The sequence below is a fragment of the Camellia sinensis genome, chromosome 7, assembly GCF_055761805.1.
Source record: "Camellia sinensis isolate YWXY chromosome 7, ASM5576180v1, whole genome shotgun sequence".
Lineage (NCBI taxonomy): Eukaryota > Viridiplantae > Streptophyta > Magnoliopsida > Ericales > Theaceae > Camellia > Camellia sinensis.
The window spans coordinates 193462750-193486498 of NC_138967.1; the positions used below are offsets into that span (position 1 = coordinate 193462750).

General features: G+C 35.3%; 1 protein-coding gene and 1 long non-coding RNA gene across 2 annotated transcripts in view; one reads left to right on the top strand and one right to left on the bottom strand.

The window, feature by feature from the left end:
• The window catches only part of LOC145795548 (uncharacterized), a 31119-nt gene extending 25611 nt beyond the window's left edge, over positions 1-5508 (bottom strand). Inside the window, exon 1 of the long non-coding RNA XR_014336649.1 lies at positions 5175-5508. This is a non-coding gene — a long non-coding RNA (uncharacterized LOC145795548). The remainder of the gene's footprint in view (positions 1-5174) is intronic.
• A 6027-nt stretch (positions 5509-11535) lies between these two features.
• LOC145796421 (uncharacterized) lies at positions 11536-12855 on the top strand. The gene is made up of 3 exons (XM_082881528.1): positions 11536-12259; positions 12422-12606; positions 12724-12855. Exons 1-3 carry the CDS (start codon positions 11536-11538, stop codon positions 12853-12855), a joined length of 1041 nt encoding a protein of 346 aa, XP_082737654.1.
• Positions 12856-23749: the final 10894 nt, after the last annotated feature.

Below are 23749 nucleotides of genomic sequence, written 5' to 3' on the forward strand. Positions count from 1 at the left end.
TCCTCTTGGTTAAAGTAGATAGCATAATAATAAGAAAACAAACAAAAAATCAATAACTACAGACCTCTAAAAAAATAAATAAATAACTATGAATTAAATGTAGCAACCATACATACATAACAGTCAAATGTTTTTTTTCTAAATCACTTGTACATCTTTTAAGAATTTAAAACGAATAACAAAAAGTCAACTCGTCTCTCCACTTTTCGAAGTAAAACCATTGATAGCAAAATCGATAATAAAATCTAAAAATTAATAGGAGAATTGCAAATCAATAGTAAAGCTTATCAACTTTAATAATTTAAGTGATAAAGTTTCCCATGATTTTGCAATTTTTTTTGGTCTTACCACTGATTTACAATTTTTCCAAAATTAATTCTAGTAATTACATGTCACGGATAGAAAATACTTAATGAGTTACAATCAAGATGTGATGTAACAACCCTCACCTTACTCTTGCCATATTTGCGTACATTCTTGCATGGTCTAGCTTGTTATGTTAATTTAAAGGTTTTATCTTGCCTTGATTTGCTTAAGTTGCTTGCATGATTTTGTTCCTTGCTTAGTGTGTGTGTAGCCGAGGTCATCTTGAGCTTAGTCCGTCTTTGACCCTTGTACTTAGAACTATCTTGAGATCTTGTTCAACCCCATCTTCACCTCGGGCATTCTTTGCCGAGATGTTTTGCACTTGAGCCTTGTCCGCAGGCAGGTATGGCCTAGGCCGAGATGTGGCGCACCCCGGCCAAGGTGTGGCACAGCTTAGTCAAGTGTCGTCCTCCCTAGCCGATGTTTTTCTATCCCGTTGCTGGATCCTTGTTTTGAGCCGATGTCGTCTCTTTGCCGATGTGTCTTACCCGAGCTTGCTGCATACGATTTGTCAGAGGCTGTCTTGTCTATCAATCACCTTTTTGGAGCTGAACCAACCCGATAATGCCACGTGTCCGAGCTGTTTGTTAAGGCAGCCGACAGACCTTGAAACAAATCATTTCTTGTCTCAAATCTTTGTTTTAGAGAGAGAAGCTCTAGAAAGGGGGAAGAAGAGTTCTTGAGTGAGAGTAGTCTTCCAAGCTTGATCTTTGTGGTTTGAACGGTTGAATCCGAGTTTTGAGGTTAGAATCTTGATCTCCTTTGGTTGTTCTTGCTGATCATCTAGTTGCATTGCATAATCGGATTTGTTTTGCATGTCATGCATCGTTTTGAAGTTGGTTTTAGAAAGAGAAAATGGTTTTTCATGTGTTCTTGAACAAAGTCTCATTTTGATCGAAGAGTTTGGAACGAAAACCATGTTTTTGTGTTTGTTCTTGCATGACTTTCTTGAATGGGTACTTAGGTCCATATTTTGAACTCTTGGCATGAAAACTCAGATTTTGTAACAAGTTGTGAACTTGCATCCATCTTTCAAATGATCATGTTCTTCATATTCTCCAAAGGAAAACCCAGGTTTCTCCTGACTTTGTTTAGCGGGACCACGGCCTAGCCCTGGACAGTACCCGGTGTGTTTTTATGAAACGGGAGCAGTGATTAAGCTCCCAGCTTGTTTTGCTTTGTCTTTGACTTGGATCTGGCAAGAATGCCGAGATCATTTGCATGTATATATAGAGATTGCTTTGAGAATGTGACTTGCCATGTGATTGTAGGTCCTTGATATTGCTTTGAGTCTGCACCTGAAGAACTAGGTGAGTGGTATTATTGATAAAGCTATGTTATACTTGTTTTGATAAATCTTGTTTGCCTTGTTTGACAAAAGTATTTTGTTAGCATAAATAAATAGCTCTTGTTTTGATGTGCCAAGTATACTCCTTGTTGATGCCACTTTTGAAAAGGATACGGTCCTTGTTAAATCGGGCTACGGGCCTAAGTAACACAAGTCCCTTGTGCTGGAGGACTCTAAACTTTCGCAGTACTAAGTATAAAAGGATACGGTCCTTGTTAAATCGGGCTACGGGCCTAAGTAACACAAGTCCCTTGTGCTGGAGGACTCTAAACTTTCGCGGTACTAAGTGCACAAGTCCCTTGTATTGGAGGACTCTAAACTTTCGCAATACTTTTGACCAAACGATTACGGATCGTACAGCCTTATGATATTTGAATGATGAATACGGTTCATCCCTTGTCTCGCCGATGTTATGACACTTGAATGATGAATACGGTTCATCCCTTGCTTTGCCGATGTTACGATACTTGATTGATGAATACGGTTCATCCCTTGCCTTGCTAAGTTTGATGTGTTTCGTTTTGAAGGACTCCGGCCTTATTCATGCAAACCTTTATTTTTAGTACCATTCACTGAGTTTTGTACTCACCCCTCTATATATATGTAGGTGATGAGCAGGACGGCGGCGACGCCTAGATCGTTTTGGATGCTTGTTTTGGATTCATGCTTATGTCGGCTTCACTTTGTATTTACGTCAGCAATGCCTGCTTTGCATGTCGGCAAATCTTGAAAATCATGCTTCTTGACTTGTATTAGCTGTATTTGTATATGTCGGCTCGAGAAGCCTTTTGATCAAGATGTAACATGTATTTTTACCTTGTTGTATTTAAGTTGTGAAGTTAATTGGAATGTTTGGCACTGCTTTAATCTACGCACAGCTCTTATGGACCACTTGTATTTGATTTATTGCTTCCGCATTTGTGAGCCCCCTATATCCATACTCTGATTGTGTTAAGTTTTGAAAAGTTGGCCTTCGGTAATTACGGATTACTGGCCATCACGGCACCAAACTACTAGGGGCGGTTTGGGGTCGTGACATGTGAAGAAATAAAAATATAAAAAAAATGACTTACCCAGCAATTTTCGTAAGCAATCTTGGTGAAAATTCTACAAAGATACTAAGATCTTTTTATCCCCAATCAGGCACGGGTCATTCGCTATTTTAATTCATTTTCATATAAGACAATTAGCGAATGCCTTGTGCCTAAAAATATTCCAACAGGAAAGAAGAAAAATATATATCTAAGTAGGCTTTCTATCAATTCTTGCATACTGTATCTCATGAATTATTTGTATGATTTCAAATAAATATATCAAATGGGTTATGAGTTCGAAAATAGTTATGATTAAAAATTAATACTGTAATTGCTAAAAAAAAGGCAATCAATAGACTATGCTCAATTAAGCGGTCCTAAACAAAAACAATAATTTTCATTAGATCACTCAAACACAAAATAGATGAAAATCTGATCAACAAATAAAAGCCAATAGAAAATGAGATTAGAAGAAAACTAAAAAGTTAATTGGAAAGTAATTTGAAAATTCAATATTACTCATTTTTCCTTGCAAAATGACAACAAAATTAAAATTGGACAATTCCATCAGCTAGACTCCTCTTGGTTAAAGTAGATAGCATAATAATAAGAAAACAAACAAAAAATCAATAACTACGGACCTCTAAAAAAAATAAAATAAATAACTATGAATTAAATGTAGCAACCATACATACATAGCAGTCAAATGTTATTTTTCCAAATCACTTGTACATCTTTTGAGAATTTAAAACGAATAACAAAAAGTCAACTCGTCTCTCCACTTTTCGAAGTAAAACCATTGATAGTAAAATCGATAATAAAATCTAAAAATTAATAGGAAAATTGCAAATCAATAGTAAAGCTTATCAACTTTAATAATTTAAGTGATAAAGTTTCCCATGATTTTGCAATTTTTTTTGGTCTTACCACTGATTTGCAATTTTTCCAAAATTAATTCTAGTAATTAAGTGTCTCGGATGGAAAAATACTTAATGGGTTACAATCAAGATGTGAAGAAATAAAAATATAAAAAAATGACTTACCTGCAATTTTCGTAAGCAATCTTGGTGAAAATTCTACAAAGATACTAAGATCTTTTTATCCCCAATCAGGCACGGGTCATTCGCTATTTTAATTCATTTTCATATAAGACAATTAGCGATTGCCTTGTGCCTAAAAATATTCCAAAAGGAAAGAAGAAAAAAATATATCTAAGCATGCTTTCTATCAATTCTTGCATACCGTATCTCATGAATTGTTTGTATGATTTCAAATAAATATATCAAATGGGTTATGAGTTCGAAAACAGTTATGATTAAAAATTAATACTGTAATTGCTAAAAAAAAGGCAATCAATAGACTATGCTCAATTAAGCGGTCCTAAACAAAAACAATAATTTTCATTAGATCACTCAAACACAAAATAGATGAAAATCTGATCAACAAATAAAAGCCGATAGAAAATGAGATTAGAAGAAAACTAAAAAGTTAATTGGAAAGTAATTTGAAAATTCAATATTACTCATTTTTCCTTTCAAAATGACACCAAAATTAAAATTGGGCAATTCCATCAGCCAGACTCCTCTTGGTTAAAGTAGATAGCATAATAATAAGAAAACAAACAAAAAATCAATAACTACGAACCTCTAAAAAAAATAAAATAAATAACTATAAATTAAAACATGTATAAGATATCGTGCCAACAATGACTTGCAATTTGCTATTGCTCCACCTGTTCCATAAAACATGTATAAGAGTCTCCAAAAAGCCAAATATGCCTTGATTAACATAATGACAAATAACTCAGCCTTCTACAATCATAACGGTTGCCAACTATGAATTATCAAAAAATAGCAAACCAGCTTTGTAAATTCAAACAACTTTATAAAATGATTGATCACTATCAGTGGGAAAAGAACGGAGTGGTACAACACCTAGCCTGGAATGTGGTTAAAATTTAAGTTTACATAGCCTACACGAAAAGTGATAAATAAGTCATAAAGAAGTCAAAAATCCTAATTTTCTTTACATGACATTCTAAATTCATGTTGACACAACTTATGGTTTCAGTATATTGCATTGGGTTTTATTGTGTTTTAATGGAAACAATAGAATTTTGGTATTCCATTGGTGTTTCATTTCAGTTTCTTAAAAAATTAAAACATTTTGGTTGTTTCAGTGGAATCAAATAGAAATATTAATCCTTACCAAAGCATAAAAAGGGGTATATATCAGTCATAGCAGGGCATCCATAGGATAGACTAAACAGGTACACAAAAGACCATATCCTTATTCAAGCCATAACCAAGAGTTGAATAGGTCAATAAAGCTCAAACCCATCTCCCATAATCCAAAAAATCACAAACTTTAATACACCAAAAAAATAATAATCATACAATTACATAAAATCATATCCATGCCCTTACCTTCTGTTTGAGTCTCAGATTTATCTTTGCAAGAACTGAATGCTCCAAAACAACTCATCTCTTTCACTCACAAACACTTCTGATAGGGACTGAAATCTCTTCAATCCTATACCTACCCAATTTTCCAACCACACAAACACTTATCTAATTAGTCACCAAAAGACACATCATTGACAATAGCACCAAAACCCACATCGATCAAATCAAATCAAGACCAAACCTGTGTTTTTCGGAGCGATTTCAATCGAACCGCGTTACGCAAGTAACAAAACCCAGATAGGTTTGGTCGATTAAGAATTCGAGAGCGATTGCACGAATAGAAGAATTGGGAAAGACCCATTGGGTGGCTCATCACCATCTTCAGAACATCCTCCCTCTTGATTGGGTTTCTAACCCACAACAGGGAGGATAGCTGCGAAAAGAGAGAGGAGGCAGAGATCGAGGCAAATGGTAGAAATCACCACCGAGGCTATATTCCGAAAATCACCATAGGAGATCAAACTTGTAGAGAGAGAAAGCTTGGTGGAAAAAGAAAGATGTGTGGTGGGAAGAGGAAGGAGAAGAGTCAGAGATATGAGAGAGAATGGAGTTTCAAATTTTGAAATCAAAATCAGAGAGAGAAACAGTGAAGACGTCTGTGTGATTTAATTCTGAGGGTGAGAAAAAAGGAGAGAGATAGAGAGGGAGAGACATTAAGCATTAATATTTATCCAAAGTGATCTCAAGCATTGATATTTACCCAAACTGATCTCAACCATTGAAATATCCAAAGGAGAGTGAGACATTTTCAACCGTTGGATTGAATCAATCTAATGGTGTATAATTTGACAAATAGACAAAAGTCTTATCAAGATTCAAAAACATTCCTCCCTTATTATATAGATATATATATATATATATATATATATATATATATATATTGATTACTACTACTAGCAACACAATACTTGAATTAAGCCACAATTGGTATTTTCTCCTTTGTTTTTTCCAAAGCCATAAATCACAAGGAAGCTACAAACTACCTTATGGATAATTCTGGTTCAATTCGAAGAATTTTATCAAAACCCTAACATTGTTCTCCCTCAATCTACATGTAGAAATTGGAAATGTAGACGCTAAGATCAAATGATCAAATTGAGATGCATATACAATCATATATACAGTTTATACAAATAAATTTCATTCATGCAACAGAGAAGAGAGAGAAAAGAGAAAAGTTTGAGAAGAAAGAGAAACCTCGAAGAAAAGGACCGGAACTTTCCAACCCTGTTATATCAATATATAAATAGTCCGGTTCACCATTACAATGTGCCAGGTTGCACGGTTCTCCAGTTCACCATTGTAGATGTATGTGATCGTGTGGTCACGTGGTATTTAAGGGAGTCTAAACGGTAGAAATGTATTTTAAGATAATTTAACAATTTAGATTTGGCTATTTTAAAAAATAAAAATATTAAACAAGCCAAATCATAACCATTAAATCATCTTAGAGTGCATCTCCACTGTTGTAAATAGGGAGATAAGGACAGAGAGTAAGGAGAGGATCCTAATTCACTTTAAGGTGTTGTGATTGGTGGAAAAAATAAGATCCAAGATTTTGTATCGAGTAATTGAAGAATATAAGGAGGTTTGATATATGATGATTAATGAAAGAGTATGAACACGTGACGCTTTAGTAGTATTGAATAATTTTTCTTAATTGAAGATGCATCAAAAAAATAAAATAAATTGATTAAAAATATTTAAAGAATACTAAAAATAAACAAATATTCGAACAAAAATTTGTTTGTATTTTTGTTCAGAGATGTATCTAATCTTGATATATCTAAAAAAAAAAAATTAAAAAAAAAACTAAAATTAAAAAATTAAAAAAAAATCAAGACAAACAAAAACCAGTCTAAAAATAATTTATGAAACCTATAACTAAACAAATTATCCTATCTCCAATCATTTATCAATTTTTTCATCTAATTTCATTTTAAATTTGAGTTAAAAACTTAATTTGATATGAATTAATCTAATTATTTAATCAAATATTTTTAAAAAAATTCTTATCCCAAATTTTTCTTTTTTGAAATTTGATGAAAAAAATCATCTTTAATGATTCATTTTATAAATTTCATCAATTTCAGATTGAATGAAAGATTTGATAAGTTTTGATGAAAAAATTAATTCTTCCTTAATTTGATGACCATTTAATGAAATAATTAGAAATGATTTTTTAGCACCTTTTTATTAAATTTAAATTTGATGAAAAAAATGTGAAGAGCATCCCTAGCCTTTCATCAATTATTTTTATTTAATTTGATTCTAAATTTCAGTAAAAAAAAAAATTGATTTTATATGAATTATTCAAACCCTATCATTGAATTTTTATCATAATCTGTTTTAAAAATTCTCTTTTATCCTAAATATCTCTTTTTCTCAAATTTGATGGAAAAAATCATCTCCAATACTTAATTTTTTTAAAAAAAATCATTTTGATGAAGAATTTAATAAATTATTTTGATAAAAAAAATAGTTCTACCTTGATTTAATGAACATTTAATGAATAAATTTGAGATAATTTTTGAATATTTTTTATCAAACTTAAATTTGATAACAAAAAGGTTAAAAATTGGAGATGTTCTTATCCGATTGAAAATCAACTAAATAAAATAAAATAAAATAAAATAAAATAAAAAATCAGACCAATGTTCATAGTGGGGTGGTGATGGGTTTCTTTTGTTTTATTGTGGTTGTATTGACAGGAATGCTATATTAAAAAGAAAAAGAAAGGGGAATAAATTAGGTAGTGCCAAGTTCACATTTTTATTTAATTTTTCATCTCAAAGTGTGGTGTGGATCAATTGGGTCAGAATTATATCTTGGTGTCCTCTTTGTAAACTAGAAATAGAGAGGCACAAGTGAAAGATACCAACTCAGAAGTTAAAATTAATCATGGTTTTTTCTTTCTTCTCCTTCTTGTACTTTCCCTTATTTTCTTGAGAGAGAAAATACCACCATGATTCCAAATTTTTAAATAATTTTCCATGGTTACAGTGAGTTTATTCCTTGTAGTCCATCACATCACACTATTATGGAGTGGATATTAAGCTTTTAGGTTCTTTTATTTATTTATTTTATTTATTTTGTTTTTAGTAAACTTTTTCTAATTCTGATGGTTTTTCTAAAAATTTGGGAAAAAAAATTAGTTAAAAACAAAAATAGGCCAACTTTTTAGGTTTTTTCAACAAAATTTGATTTACTTTCATCTCCGGATGAATTTTTTAATTAAATTTTACAATTGTCTAATATATATGAACTTAAAAATAAAAATTTTAACTCAATTTTTTATTGAAAACAAAATTAAACTAAAAAATAAACCGACTTATAAGCTGTTCCAAAAGATGCAAGAGTAAGATGGCACAATTTAGATTAGTGAGAAACAAACTTGTCTACCTAATCTATTTGTATTTGTCTGTTGACCCAAAATACTATGTAAAATGAAATTACCATTACATTTAATATATATTTCATAATAAATCTTGAATTTTTATCTTTATTTTTATTTTTTTATTTTTTTTGCTCATGCCTGCATGATCTATGGTTGACAAAAATGTTAGGAGATTTTCTTAGGTTACTTTAGTTTCTAGCATTCCTTTGTTGAAACACAAACCATTTTCTTACACTTATAATAATAATAATAATAATAATAATAATAAATAAATAAATAGCTCAGTCAAGTCCTGTGATGCCGAACTGTCTTCTAGCATGGCGAGCTGAGGAGTGGTGTCGGTGAGCTGGACAAAGGGCACTTCAACCGCACTAGTTGTGTTGGCGGCTTCTATCATCTTTTGTTGCACGACAGCAACGTAAGCTTGCATGTAAAGCGGGATGAAGTGGAGAAATTTATACATGCATGCGTTCATTTTAGCATGATTTTGACAATTGGTCTCATTTCACTTTATTTGATTAATTGATCAAGTCTTCAAAGTGTAAGACATGAATTAACACATGCATGTTATGTATACATATTCTTCAAGTTTGGTTCTGAAGAATTGACATGTTCTTGGGCCTTGATTTTGTGAAATGATCTCAAATGCACAAAGTTTTCCAAGTTTACATAAGTTTCCTTAAGTTTTGGCCCAAAAGAACATGAATTGCAACCTTGAATTTGAGTTTTGGACTTAGAACATCAATCTGGAAATTCCAAAATTCAGTCTCTCTGCTCGAACGACAGATCCTGCGCTCAAGTGACCACCTTTGATTTTACACTTCCGCTCGAGCAACTAAAAGTTGGCTCAAGCATAAAATGCATGTTCCTAGAAGTTTACACATTTTACAGACCACTCGAGCGACAAGAGCTACGTTTGAGCGAGTACTTTAGTCTCACGCTCAAACGACTGTCGAGTGAAAAAATCTAGCAACCAGTACTTTTGCAGAGTTTATAGACCGCTCGAGCGATCGAAGTTGTGCTCGAGTGACCACGCTTTATGTTTAACCTCCGCTCGAGCGAAGGAAGCTGCACTCGAGCGAGGACCTTATTTTTAGCAAACCTCACTAAGTGTTTCCAAGTGCATGTTGGCATCCTCATTGCATCTTAAGCATTCCTTGGCCATAATTAAAACATAAAGATAAGGATAAGACTTAGAAACACACTAAGAACGCAATGAAACAAGTTAAGTACTATCCGAGTGTGCGTTTCAATATGTGTATATGTTATGTTTGTGTAGGTCAGATGCAGTAAGCCGTCTGATTTGTCTTTTCTGTCTATTTGCTTTTGGAGCCATCTGTGAGTAATAACTTCGTAAAGCTATGTTCAACTTTATTATTTTCTGTATGATGAAATAAGATCTGTTTTCTAAAATGTTAAGTTCAGTACAATGAATGATTGTCCAATTTCTGACATGTATTCATGACATCCTTAATACCATGTGATATCTGTTAGCTGTTATCCGATATCAGAGGTTCCATTATGGAACTTAGTATATCTGTTATCTGTTACTTGTACCGGAGGCTCAATTATAGAGCTCAGCATATCTGTTATTGTTACTCGGATCTAGAGGTTCCTTTATGGAACTGGTTATACATAACCACCATCTGTTCTGTATCTATTTGTATCTATTTTGTTAATGCTAATAGATGTACCATGTATGAATAAGCATGAACTCTGATTTTTGTATAAGAATATGAATCTGTTTCTGATATGAACTCTGATTTCTGAATCTGATATGGGACATAATTCATTCAATTAAAACCCCTTTACTCTGTTATTATTCACTGGACTTCCGTTCACTCTATTATTTATGTATGTAGGCGATCAGGCGCGTGACCAGGCTTAATGATGATCGCCTGGAGCTTATTTTGTCGGCCAACCCTTGTGCCTCCCGAGGAGGTTCCGAAAGTCATGTGGTCATGTTTTGTGAATGTATAAGACTTTGTTTTCTTTTTGGATTATGAACAAGTTTTCTATTTATCTGTATATTTGGGCTAAGTCCCCTTTGGTTATATGTGTAATGAATGTGACATAAGACTACTGTAATTATGACGTCAGACTACTGTAATTATGACGTCACGTGTAGGTATATAAACTTTTAAATTTCTGTTCCATTTACATCAGCACAGCTCAATGGACCATGTATGTTGTATATAATTGCTTCCACAGCCCTTTATTATGCTAATCTGTTCAGAGGCCTTCGGTAATCCAAGGATTACTGGTCGGTTACAAAGCTAAACCTTTAGGGGCGGGTTTGGGTCGTGACAGAGTGATATTAAAGCACGAGTTATACTGCACACACAAGTCCATATGAGCTATAGGATGTCCTAGAAAAGAATTAGGGACATTTCATCTGGATGTGTGAGTGTGTGTTAATTTTTATAAATGTGAAAACTGAATCTGAACATGAACATATGAAATTGAAAGAAATGAACGTACTCTGAACACTGTTAGCAAGATTATTCCTATGTTTATTATTACTTTGTTTCCCTATAGCATCATGGAAAATGCAGGGAGTAATGATACAAGTGAATCTTTCGAAGCCTGAATGAGCTTAATAGAACAAATGCTCGAAGCCCTAACTGAATCTATGAGACAGCAAAAAAGACAATAACCACTGCCTCCTCTGCCCCCTTCGGTCCAAGTTGAGCAGGATAACAATGATATCATAAATCTAACTCATGAAAGAAGTTCATGAAGAAGAAACCGCTAACTTTCTTAGGTGGTATTGAACCATTGAAGGCAGAGACATGGTTACTTGAGATGGAAAAATTATTTGAAGTTTTTCCCTGTTCTGAGACACAAAAGGTTCTATTGGCCACCTATACTTTAAAAGATGAAGCTTGAAGATGGTGGTTACTAACCCGCACTAACAATGGAAACATGACATGGGCACAATTCAACAAGATCTTTTATGAAAAGTACTTTCCTCAATGCTTTCAGGACCGAAAATTTTTTGAATTCCAAGAACTCAAGCAAGGCAACATGTCTGTAGTCGAGTATGAGGCTAAATTCACTAAATTAGCTCGATTTGCTCCTCATATGGTAGATACGGACTACAAGAAAGCTCAAAAATTTGAAGGTGGATTGGACTTAGATGTATTTGATTGGGTAGGTGTATTAAAGCTACCTACATATGTGGATGTACTTGACAGAGCATTAATGGCAGAGGCCAATCTGGCAGCAAAGAAACAAGTTAAAGTGCCAACAATAGAATGGAAGGGTAAAAGGTCTTGGTACGGTTTCAGAAAGGGTCGTTCTTTTGGAAACAAAAAGCAAAACACGAGGTCTACAAGTAGCTTAAGTCAGAGCATTAGGTCTATACTAGCTTGTTCTGATTGTGGAAGGAAATGTAGAGATGTATGTTACCGTATATCCGGTGCTTGTTTCCAATGCAACAAGACAGGCCATATAGTGAGAGATTGCCCACTTGGATCTGATAATGCCAACCGTCCTACAGCAAGTTCAGCCAGGTCTGCTTCTACAGCTAGAACAAACACAAGAGCTAACACTGGAAAAGAAACCTTGAGACAAGGTCGAGTTTTCGCACTAGTACCTAGTGATGTACAAAACACCGAAGCTGTGGTGTCAGGAATACACCCTATTTGTGCTCAAAATGCATATGTTCTGATAGATTCTGGTTTTACACATTCCTTTGTATCGTATGCTTTCTCCCGAAAATTGAGTAGACCACTAAAACCTATGAATTATTTGTTATATGTATCTACACCATCTGGAGGTTCTTTGGTATGTGCATATGTTTATTCAGCATATGACATTATTATTGGTGGTATGACATTATATGTTGATTTGTTGCTGTTGGGTATTGATCATTTTGACTGTATACTTGGTATGGATTGGTTGATGAAGTATTGTGCAACTATTAATTGTGTGAATAAAATTGTTGTGTTTCGACCGCCTAGTATGCCTGAGTTTGTATTCATTGGGAATAGGGTAATTCCTCCACCGTATTTGATTTCTTTTGTGAAAGCCAGAAATTTGTTAAGATGAGGGTGCCGGGATTACTTATGTTGCATGTTGACTGCGCCTTCTGATAGTCTTATTGTATAGAACATCCTTGTAGTAAATGAATTTCTTGACGTATTTCCAAATGATTTTCCTGGAGACTTAACTGATAGGGAAATTGAATTTACTATTGATGTTGTACTCGGAACACAACCAATTTCTAAAACCCCATACTGAATGTCAACTTCTGAATTAAAAGAATTGAAAATCCAACTTCAAGAATTGTTGGAAAAGAAGTTTATCTAACCAAGCACTTCACTTTGGAGTGCTCCAGTTTTGTTTGTCAAAAAGAAAAATGGGCCTTTGAGACTGTGTATAGATTACAGAGAACTAAACAAAGTAACCGTGAAGAAAAAATATCCACTGCCCCGAATAGATGACATGTTTTATCAACTTCAGGGAGCACAAGTGTTCTCTAAAATAGACTTCAGATCCGAGTATCACCAGTTAAAAGTTAAGGCAGAAGATGTAGAGAAAACTGCATTCAGAATTAAACACGGGCACTATGAATTTTTAGTGATGCTATTTGGGGTAACTAACGCACCTGCAGTTTTTATAGACTTGATGACTAGGGTTTCTAAACGATTTCTGGATGAATTTGTTGTTTTATTCATTTATGATATCTTGATTTACTCTAGAAGCAGGGAGGATCACAAAAACCATTTGCGAATTGTGTTACAAATTCTGAGGGAAAAGAGATTGTATGCAAAATTCTCCAAATGTGAATTCTGACTGGACAATGTGACATTTTTGGGGCATGTAATCAACAAAGACAGCATAGCAATGCACCCATAGAAAATTGAGGCCATTATAGACTAGCCAAGACCAACTAATGTGTCAGAAATCAAAAGCTTTCTGGGCCTTGTAGGTTACTATTGCAGATTTGTAAGAGACTTTTCAAAACGCACCAAGCCATTAACACAGTTGACATAGAAAAACATGCCATTTGATTGGACTGATTAGAAGGAATCAGCCTTCCAAAAATTGAAGACTAGATTGATAACTACACCTATTTTGACATTGCCCAACGGAATCGATGGGTTTCAGATTTACAATGATGCTTCCTATAAAGGTTTGGGGTGTGTGTTAATGTAGATTGAGAAGGTGATTGCGTATGCTTCTTGGCAACTTTGACCACATGAAAAGAACTATCCGACCTATGACCTCAAACTAGTAGTTGTGGTGTTTGTCTTGAAAATTTGGCACCATTATCTATATAGAGTGACTTGTGAGGTATATACTGATCATAAAAGCTTGAAATATTTTGTTACCCAAAAAAAACCGAACATGAGACAGAGAAGATGGCTAAAATTGATCAAAGACTATGACTTGCAAATTATGTATCATCCAGGAAGGGCAGATACCGTTGCAGATGCATTGAGCCAAAAATCTATTGGGAATTTGTCATGTCTGCTCATTAGTCAAAGAGAGTTGTTATGTGCCTTGGAGAAGAATGAGATTGAAATTGTGTTGCGTGAACAGGGCGGGATCTTAGCCGCCATTTCTGCTTAGCCTGCAATCATTGAAAAAATTAGAGAGAAACAACTTGAAGATGAATTCTTGAAGAAAATTGTGGATGAAATTGACTCAAAACCGAAGTCGGGATTTATGATTGAAAATGGTGTGCTGAAATTCCATAATAGACTTTGTGTACCGGATTATTCTGACTTGAGGAAACGTGTTATGATTGAAGCTCACAATTCAAAGTTTATTATGCATCCAGGAAACACAAAGATGTACCATGACTTGAAGTAGAATTTCTGGTGGCCTAAAATGAAGAAAAGCATTGCTGATTTTGTGGCTCGATGCTTGCATTGCCAATAAGTTAAAGTTGAATATCAACGACCCGCTAGATTACTTTAGCCGCTTCTAATACCGAAATGGAAATGAAAGCATATCATGATGAACTTCATTGTTGGACTGCCTCGCTCTTCCTGAGGTATGGATTCTATTTGGGTCATTGTTGATCGTTTAACTAAATCTGCCCACTTTTTGTCTGTCAAATCTTTGTATAATGCGGATAAGTTGGCTAACTTGTATGTCAATGAAATTGTGAAATTGCATGGAGTTCTAGTTTCTATAGTATCTGACAAAGATCCCAAGTTTACTTCAAGATTCTGGCAGAGTTTACAACAGGCTTTAGGGCTTCAACTGAGACTAAGCATTGCTTATCACCCACAGACAGACAGCCAATCTGAACGGACCATTCAAATATTGGAAGACATCTTACGAATGTGTGTATTAGACTTTCATGGCAATTGGGAGACCTACTTACCACTGGCCGAGCTTGTGTATAACAACAGCTACCATTTGAGTATCAGTATGGCTCATTATGAGCTTTGTATGGTAGAAAATATCGTTCTCCAATCTGTTGGGCGGAGCTAGGTGACAGACCCTTGTTGGGACTGAAACTAGTGCAAGAAACGACAGAAAACGTGAGATTGATTTAACAAATATTGAAAACTGCACAAAGTCGCCAAAAGAGTTATGCGAATGTCTGAAGAAGAGATCTGGAATATAAGGTTAGAGGCCATGTGTTCATAAAAGTGACTCCAATGAAAGGCCGGACGCGGTTTGGTGTAAAAAGCAAGCTAGCACCGAGATATGTTGGGCCATATGAAATTCTTGAGAAGATCAATTCGGTGACATATCGGGTAGCCTTATCGCTGGTCATGGAACATATGCACAATGTTTTTCATGTCTCAATGCTTTGGAAATATTTACAGGATCCGCACCATGTTATTGAGCCGACACATGTGCTTTTGAAAGATGATTACATGTATGAAAAACAACCAATTCAAATCGTCAATCGAAGAATCAAGAGATTGAGGAACAAAGAAATACCGTTAGTAAAAGTTGATTGGCAAAACCACAGAGAGACCTGTGCAACTTGGGAAACAGAAGAAGATATGATGAAGAGATACCCTAACTTGTTTCCTTTGGATCTGATGTTCTACCAAAACGAAGGTAAATCAAGTTTGGAGGACCAAACTCTTTAAGAGGGGAAGACTGTAACAACCCTGACCTATGATTAACTGTTAAACCATGATTATGAGTACCTAATCAGTAATTAAGATGCAATTCTAAATTAATTGCACGAGTATTGCATTATTTGTGTTTATATTTGTCTACTGTAGGAATATCTGTTTGTGTTTCTATTTTATTCTGCGAATTGAAGGCCTTATCGGCGTCCGATCATGAAATTGACTTGATTAATGTGTTATTTGGAATTTTTAGAATTTTATAGTAGGTTGAATTGAAATTTGATTTGGAACCGAAATAATTGGAATTAATGATGTCATTTGGTTAGGCTTAAACCAATTTTATTTTAAATAAGCCTAACTAGTGTCCTATACAACCCAAGGACTCTCTTATACAACTCTACCTTCAATCCTTGAGTGAGAAAATGTGAGAGAGAAAGAGAGACCAAGAAGGAGATTAAATTCAAAGAGGATAAGAGAGATTTGCTAAGAGTGATCAAGAATTTGAAGGAATTGGTGATAGTTTGTTGAGCCTAGTTAGAATCTAAGGGAATTGTGGACTTTAGGTAAGAAATTAACTCACGCTCTATGAGTTCAAGTTACTTTATGCATTATTCAAAGAGAATTGAGGTTAGATGGTAGAATTAAACATGATTCATGCATGCATGCTCATTTTCTCATACTTTGAGGTTGATTCCGAGAAATTTATATATGCATGTGTTCATTCTAGCATGATTTTGACAATTGGTCTCATTTCACATCATTTGACCTTAATTGATCAAGTCTTCAAAGTGTAGGACATGAATTAACACGTGCATGTTATGTATACATATTGTTCAAGTTTGGTTTTGAAGAATTGACATGCTCTTGGGCCTTGATTTTGCAAAATGATCTTAAATGCACAAAATTTTCCAAGTTTACATAAGTTTCCTTAAGTTTTGCCCCAAAAGAATATGAATTGCAACCTTGAATTTGAGTTTTGCACTTAGAACATCAATCTGGAAATTCTAGAATTCTGTCTCTCTGCTCGAGTGACAGATCCTGCGCTCAAGCGACCACCTTTGATTTTACACTTCCGCTCGAGCGACCAAAAGTTGGCTCAAGCATAAAATGCATGTTCCCAGAAGTTTATACCGTTCGAGTGACAAGAGCTGAGCTCGAGCGAGTACCTCAATCTCACACTCGAGCAACTGTTGAGCGAAAAAATCTAGCAACCAGTACTTTTACAGAGTTTACAGATTGCTCGAGCTACCAAAGTTGCGCTCGAGCGACCACGCTTTACGTTGAACCTCTGCTTGAGTGAAGGAAGCTGTACTCGAGCGAGGACCTTGTTTTTAGCAAATCTGACTAAGTGTTTCCAAGTGTATTTTGGCATTCTAATTGCACCCTAGGCATTCCTAGGCCATAATTAAGACATAAGGATGAGGATAAAACTTAGAAACACACTAAGAACGAAATGAAACAATTTAAGTACTATCTGAGTGTGTGTTTCAATATGTGTATCTGTTATGTTTGTGTAGATCACGTGTCGTAAGTCGTCTGATTTGTCTATTCTGTCTGTCTGCTTTCGGAGCCATCTGTGAGTAATAACTTCGTAAAGCTATGTTCAACTTTATTATTTTCTGTATAATGAAATAAGATCTGTTTTTTGAAATGCTATGCTCAGTACAATGAATGATTGTCCAATTTCTGACATGTATTCGTGACATCCTTAGCAACATGTGATATTTGTTAGCTGTTATCCGATATCGGAGGTTCCATTATGGAACTTAGTATATCTGTTATCTATTACCCGTACCGAAGGCTCAATTATGGAGCTCAGCATATCTGTTATCTTTTACCAGTTACCCAAATTCGGAGGTGCCTATATGGAACTGCTTATACATAACCACCATATGTTCTATATTTATCTGTATCTGTTCTGTTAACGCTAATGGATGTACCATGTATGAATAAGCATGAACTCTGATTTCTGTATAAGAATATGAATCGGTTTCTGATATGAACTCTGATTTCTTAATCTGATATGGGACATCATTCATTCAATTAAAATCCCTTTACTCTGCTATTATTTACTGGGCTTCCGTTCACTTTATTACTTATGTATGTAGGTGATCAGGCGTGTGGCCAGGCTCAATGATGATTTCCTGGAGCTTTTTTTTTCGGCCAACCCTTGTGCCTAATAAGGAGGTTTTGAAAGTCATGTGGTCATGTTTTGTGAACGTATAAAACTTTGTTTTTTTTCTAGATTATGAACAAGTTTTTTGTTTTTCTATATGTTTGGGCTAAGTCCTCTTTGGTTATATCTGTAATGAATGTGACATAAGACTACTGTAATTATTACCTCACTTATAAGTATATAAAGTTTTAAATTTATGTTCCATTTACATCAGCATAGCTCAACGGACTATGTATGTTGTATATAATTGCTTCCGCAGTCCCTTATTATGTTAATCTGTTCGTAGGCCTTTGGTAATCTAAGGATTACTGGCCAATTACGACGCTAAACCTTTAGGGACGGTTTGGGTCGTGATAGAGCTCGGTCCTGTGGTTATCACGGTGTTTTTTCAGCTCAGCAAGGTACCTCATTTTCTTTCCCTCTACCACTTTCTTTTTGTCTTCTTCAGGCCGACCTAACAGCTCAGCCAGCTGATCCCTTTCAGCTGCGGTCGTCACAAGGGAGGCCTTTAATTTCTCCAGCTTGGACACCTTCTCCTTGTTGTCGCTGATGGCCTCACGAAGATTTCTCTTTAGGTAATCATATGTTCATGGGTAACAAAGTTCTTTTGTGTGGCCAGTAAGCAAGAAAATTCAATATATGGAGCCCGAACAGTGACTTAAGATTAAAAATAATGATCCTTACTAGCATAATGGACTTGCAGGCTGACCTGATAGGCTTTAGGTTGGACAACTCCTCGTTCCTCTCTATGTAGACTGAGAAGAGCAATCCCTTGGTTAAGTTAAACCCCAGCAAGTTGTCTTTGTTCACATAAATCGAGTCAGTAGTGGTCACAGCTCGGCTCTTATACTTGAGTTGGGTGACCACACTGGGGGGGATAGGGGCAGTGGTGCGGATGGATTGCTCGGCCACAACTTGCTTGACCTGCTTGTCATGTTGAGGAGCAGGTAGCTCGTTCGAATCCTCATCAACCAATTATGGCTCAGTGAAGGATCACCTCGTCCTTTTTCTTCATTGAGAAGGAGCATGTTCGCTGGGCAGAGCCAGCACCAGTTTAGTCTCCTGTACAACTGGCTAGGAAGACTGGCCTTCAGCTGTCTCGGTCGGTTGAGATAAAGAGTCGGGCCCAGCTGTGATCACGAACTTGATTGCTCTTATCTTTGCCATTGCTTTCTCGGTTATTAAAGATACCAAGTTGATCTCTGGAAGATTTGGATCAGGTTCTAGAGAAAGACTGCGCAAGAAGTCAGTGACCTTGCTTTTGCGTGGTAGGTCATAGCAGTAGGTCGGTTTGTAACCTAATAATGTGTGGCAATCTCGGTGGGGATATCTTAGCGCAGTTCTGATTGAGTCTTGGTTGGTGCGTGAATAATTCTCTACCAAATGGTTGTAATCTGCGCACAAAAAAAAAGGGGCAAAGCTTAGCTCAGCGTAGGGTATTAGCTCAAAAGAAAGTAAATCGCGCTATACTGCTCACCTGCGTAATTACCAGAAACCCATAAAAAGTTTTCATCATTCAACTCTTTGTTCAGTGTGCTCTCTACCAACTTGGCTCGGCCCTTTCTCACCTTAAGGTACCAGCAGAAGCAGCCTTTGTTCTTGCTAAATGTATACTGATGGAATATCTTGGCTAGCCTTAGATTCAAACCCGGTATGTGATTTAGCGTGGCTACACCGTTAATTATCTTATAGGTGTTAGTTGATACCAAGGTGGAACACAGCCTGGTTTGCCTTAAAAACTTGTAAACCAAGGGCTGGATTGGGAAACGGATCCCCCCGCTGTTATTGATACTACTGTGAAGGGGTAAAAATCTAGTTCACCCCAAGGTGTCTCTCATTCTTTGGCCAGTTTAAACTAAACATCATCAGGAATGCCAAACTACTAGCGGAATTCAACAATGGACCCTGGTGAACTGACCATGAAATAGTACTTCCCCATATGTAGCCCGGTTTATTCTATTCGCTAACTTATGCGTGGAACTATTGCTCAGCTGATATGTACATCGTGAAGTGATGGTTGTTTAATTCTTGAGCATCACCAATCTGTAGTACTGATGTGTGCCTGGTTAGTCATAGTTCAGTTTGCAGTAGAAAAAATGAGTACATTAAGTTTTAGCAAGGTCAAAAGGGGCACAACAGTAGGATAAACTCAACTGGGCTATCGAACTAAAGCTTAAATTTTGGCTCGGTTGTTGAGCTTCGACCTCATGATTTCAGTCCAGTTAAATCAAGGAGTAATGACATTATCTAGTTTCGGGAGAAGGCAGTTTTAGCTCAGCACCAGAACCGTGCAGCGTATTAGCCCTAAACGTTAGCTTGGTTAACTACCCTCAGAAACACAACTAACATGAGACTAGCTCAGTTTATCATCGATTTGGGATCAATACCTTAGTTTTAACTTGGTTTTGTCTAAATTTTATGGAGTTCACTTAAATTAGCAGGTTATGTGTTAAGGTAAGGAAAAGTGAGGGCCACTAAAGCCCTCAAATGTGTTTCTAAGTTCATTTTTCCCAGGTTTAGACAAATCCCAACATGAAAAACATGAAGAAAAAATGAATCTGAATGCAAGAAAGTAAAGAACACGAAGAACAAACTGAGGGAAAAATATGAAAATTGTGGAGAACTTACTAGTTTGAACTCGAAAGGCTGATTCGAGTGGCAAGAATGCTTGAACGTTGCTGACAGGGTCCTTAAATACAAGAAAAATGGCTCAATTGCGAAGCAAAGGTTACAAAAGTCGTGAAGGATGCTATGGTTCTTAGGGTTTGAACAATAGAGAAGATGAACAATGTGATGCGCGTGACGCTTGGATGGCGTATATGTAAGTAGAGAAGAAAATGTGCCAACTTTTCTAATTTCGGAGATCGTGTTGACGACTGGAGGGTCGTACAGAGCCAATGAGAAGGTGCCACATGGCGTGATATGACGGATTATCAACACGGCTGACTGATGGGATGGACAAGCGGTGGTACAAATTCTGAGAGCCAGCCAAAGAGATAGCTCGGCAATGAAAGGTAGTCCCATTCAAGCCAAGGCAGACAGAATTAAGGGACAATTGAGAAGGGGATTTATGTAGAACAATGGGCCTAGCTGGGATCTCAGGCCAATTCGAATCGATAAGAGGCGTTATGTTGGCAGCGCTAACCTAACGGGGGATGTTGCGTTGGGCCGAGAGGAATAGTAATGGGCTACAATATTTGATAGAGCAGAAGATTGATCAGTTGATCGATCAATGAGTATTGTAACCTCGCGGTGCTGACCGAAAACGCAGCCAGTTGGGTGATTGGCTTGACATAGTTCAACACAAGGCATATCTGAGCTAGCATGTTGGAGGGGCCATAAGTGATTGCTCGATTGAGATTCTCCATGTGATCTAATGGCATGAGAAGAGGAATCCGTCCTAAGTACGCGTCAATACCGTTTGGCGGTTAAGCCAATGTTGTTTGGCAGTATTGACGCGTACACGTGTGGAGAAAGGAGAAGGCAGTTGTTGGCTTTTTTGGCTTTCGAATGGTGATTATGTAATTTTAAGCGTGCTGGAAATGATCAATAAGTCCTTATAGAATTTTAATTGCTAACCAATTATCAGGCAATTATATTGAAGTTCTTTTAGCCTCAATAAAGGAACTTGAAGAGACTCCCAGGGATAGAACTTAGAATAAATTTGATAATTGATCTGATCTTGAAGAGACTCCCAGGGATAGAACTTATAAACTAACAATCATTAAGATGTATGGACAGCTTACATGTTTATGAGCACAAGGGGCATCCAAATAATAAAAATTGACTAGCATACAGTTGTTCTATTGTTCCAGATGAATGCCCTGTTAAGGACAAGGGAAAAGTCAAAATGGACATAGAATGAATTCACAAAATATCCAAAAGAAGTTGAAATAGCTAATTAAAGTTTCACAAACTTCAGAATTAAAATTTAAATAGCAAATTTTAGAAATAAAATGTTATTGTGTTCAACATAAGCAAAGATATCCACATCAAAACGACACATGTAATGACGTTTTTAAATTAGTATCATAACGGGGTAAGCCTTTCACTTTAGCAGATTTCAATCCCTTCGAGAAATGGTAACTGAATATTTTGGTAAAAAAGAACAATCATCCTAGCTTATTAAAAAGAAGAAGAAGAAGAAAAAGACTAATCATCCAATTTGGAATGAAACAACCAACCACCATTAACACACACAAAGAAAAGCAACACAACCCCAATGTTTCTAATGTGGATCAATCACCTACAACAAAATCACTCCAACGCTTGAATTCATTTTAAAAACTCAACTAAAAGAAATCATAACAGGAAAAATAACATCAAAATACTTATGTGAAACAAGAAAACCAATAACTATGAATTAACATAATAAAATTCCAATATAACTCTTATTGATAAAAAGCATCTCAAATTACCTGCAATTATCAACGAAACAGGAATGTTAAAGGTGTAGATATTGACTGGAATGCCTAGAAAATGCAATTTACCAATAAGAGGAAAAGAGAGGTCGTAATGACCCATTTTCAAAATAGGGTGTAAAGCTTTGTTGAATTGAGGAGGGGGGGGGGGGGAGGTCGCATTTGGATCAGCAATATGCATTTGCAGTCTTGAATCATACTAATAGTTTAATTGTTAAAAATAATACTAATATTTTAATTGTTAAAAGATTGAAACAAATAAAAATAATTCAAAAACCATACCAGTTGATAAGAATTTTATTCAACAACCATCTTGGGACTAAAAAAAGTTGCGATGTAAACATTTTGAAGGTTGAACCTCTTTTAAAAAAGGGGCAATTGCACTCCAGTGTAATTTAAAAACAAAATAATGACGCAGGTGAAACAATTTATTATTTTTCATATTAAAAAATATATATATGATTTTAATTTTTAATATTTATAAAGTTTATCACTAATTTGTAATTATTTTTTGTTCACAGAATAACAAGATATGAACTTGATAAAATGAATCAAACCAATAAAGTGAACCAAACCAATACAATCCAAAACAACAAATAAAAAACAAAGAACATTCTTGAATCAACCTCGGAATAGGATAAAAAATTACAAGTTATAAGGCATGAAAGTAAAAGCAAGGGAATTCCAAAAGCAAAATAGTTTTTGAAGAAAAATTATTAACGGAATCCAAATTACAAAAAAAAAAAAAAAAAAAAAAAAAAAAAAAACCTAGAATTGAGGCTAGCTTTGGTACTACACTGCAACATGAATAAAAGACACGGTGCTTTCATTGACACACAGAGCTAATCATCCTAATACAAATGACCTTAACATACTCACAATTCATCATCATCATCATCAATGTAGATGTTTATATTCTGCGGATTGAAGCATCTTCAAAATAAGCGAATCACACCCTGAAATATAAAGGCAAAAATAAGAATCTAAAATCCAATTTTTTTTTTTTTCAAATTTCAAACTAAAAGTTATGAAAAATATAATTAATACAACCAGATTCACTAAAAAAATATGAAAGGAAAGCCTTCGTAGTAAATCAACCAACACACTTGCCACTCCAGCAAAATGGAAAGGCAAGATAACTTACAATGTTCTACCTAAAACAAATTAATCATCAAACAAACAATAGCAACCAATGAAAAAAACCCTTCGGAAGTCTTACCACTCTTTTCCTTTCAAAGTACTTTTTCATCTTAATCAACCACCAATCTTTTAAACAATCATTTTCAAAAAAATTAATAATAGTAACTTGAAGGGAAATTCTATAAAGTGTACTACTAAAGAAGGTACATTGTAAGAAAGTTAATTATTTTATTTTATTTTATTTTATTTTTTTAAGTTATGCTATGTTAATTTGTGGTAAAAGTTACGCACTGTGAATTTATAGTATGCACCCTAAAGTGAAAGTTATACTTTTGTGGTGAGAAAAGTAG

What these genes read in the sequence shown, in the direction of transcription:
- LOC145796421 (XM_082881528.1), top strand. Translation starts at nt 11,536, where the DNA reads ATGACATGGGCACAATTCAACAAGATCTTTTATGAAAAGTACTTTCCT. An exon ending in GTCAGGAATACACCCTATTT is followed by an intron (nt 12,260 to 12,421) that starts GTGCTCAAAATG and finishes ATGTTTATTCAG; the next exon opens with CATATGACATTATTATTGGT. An exon ending in TTGTATTCATTGGGAATAGG is followed by an intron (nt 12,607 to 12,723) that starts GTAATTCCTCCA and finishes CTTATTGTATAG; the next exon opens with AACATCCTTGTAGTAAATGA.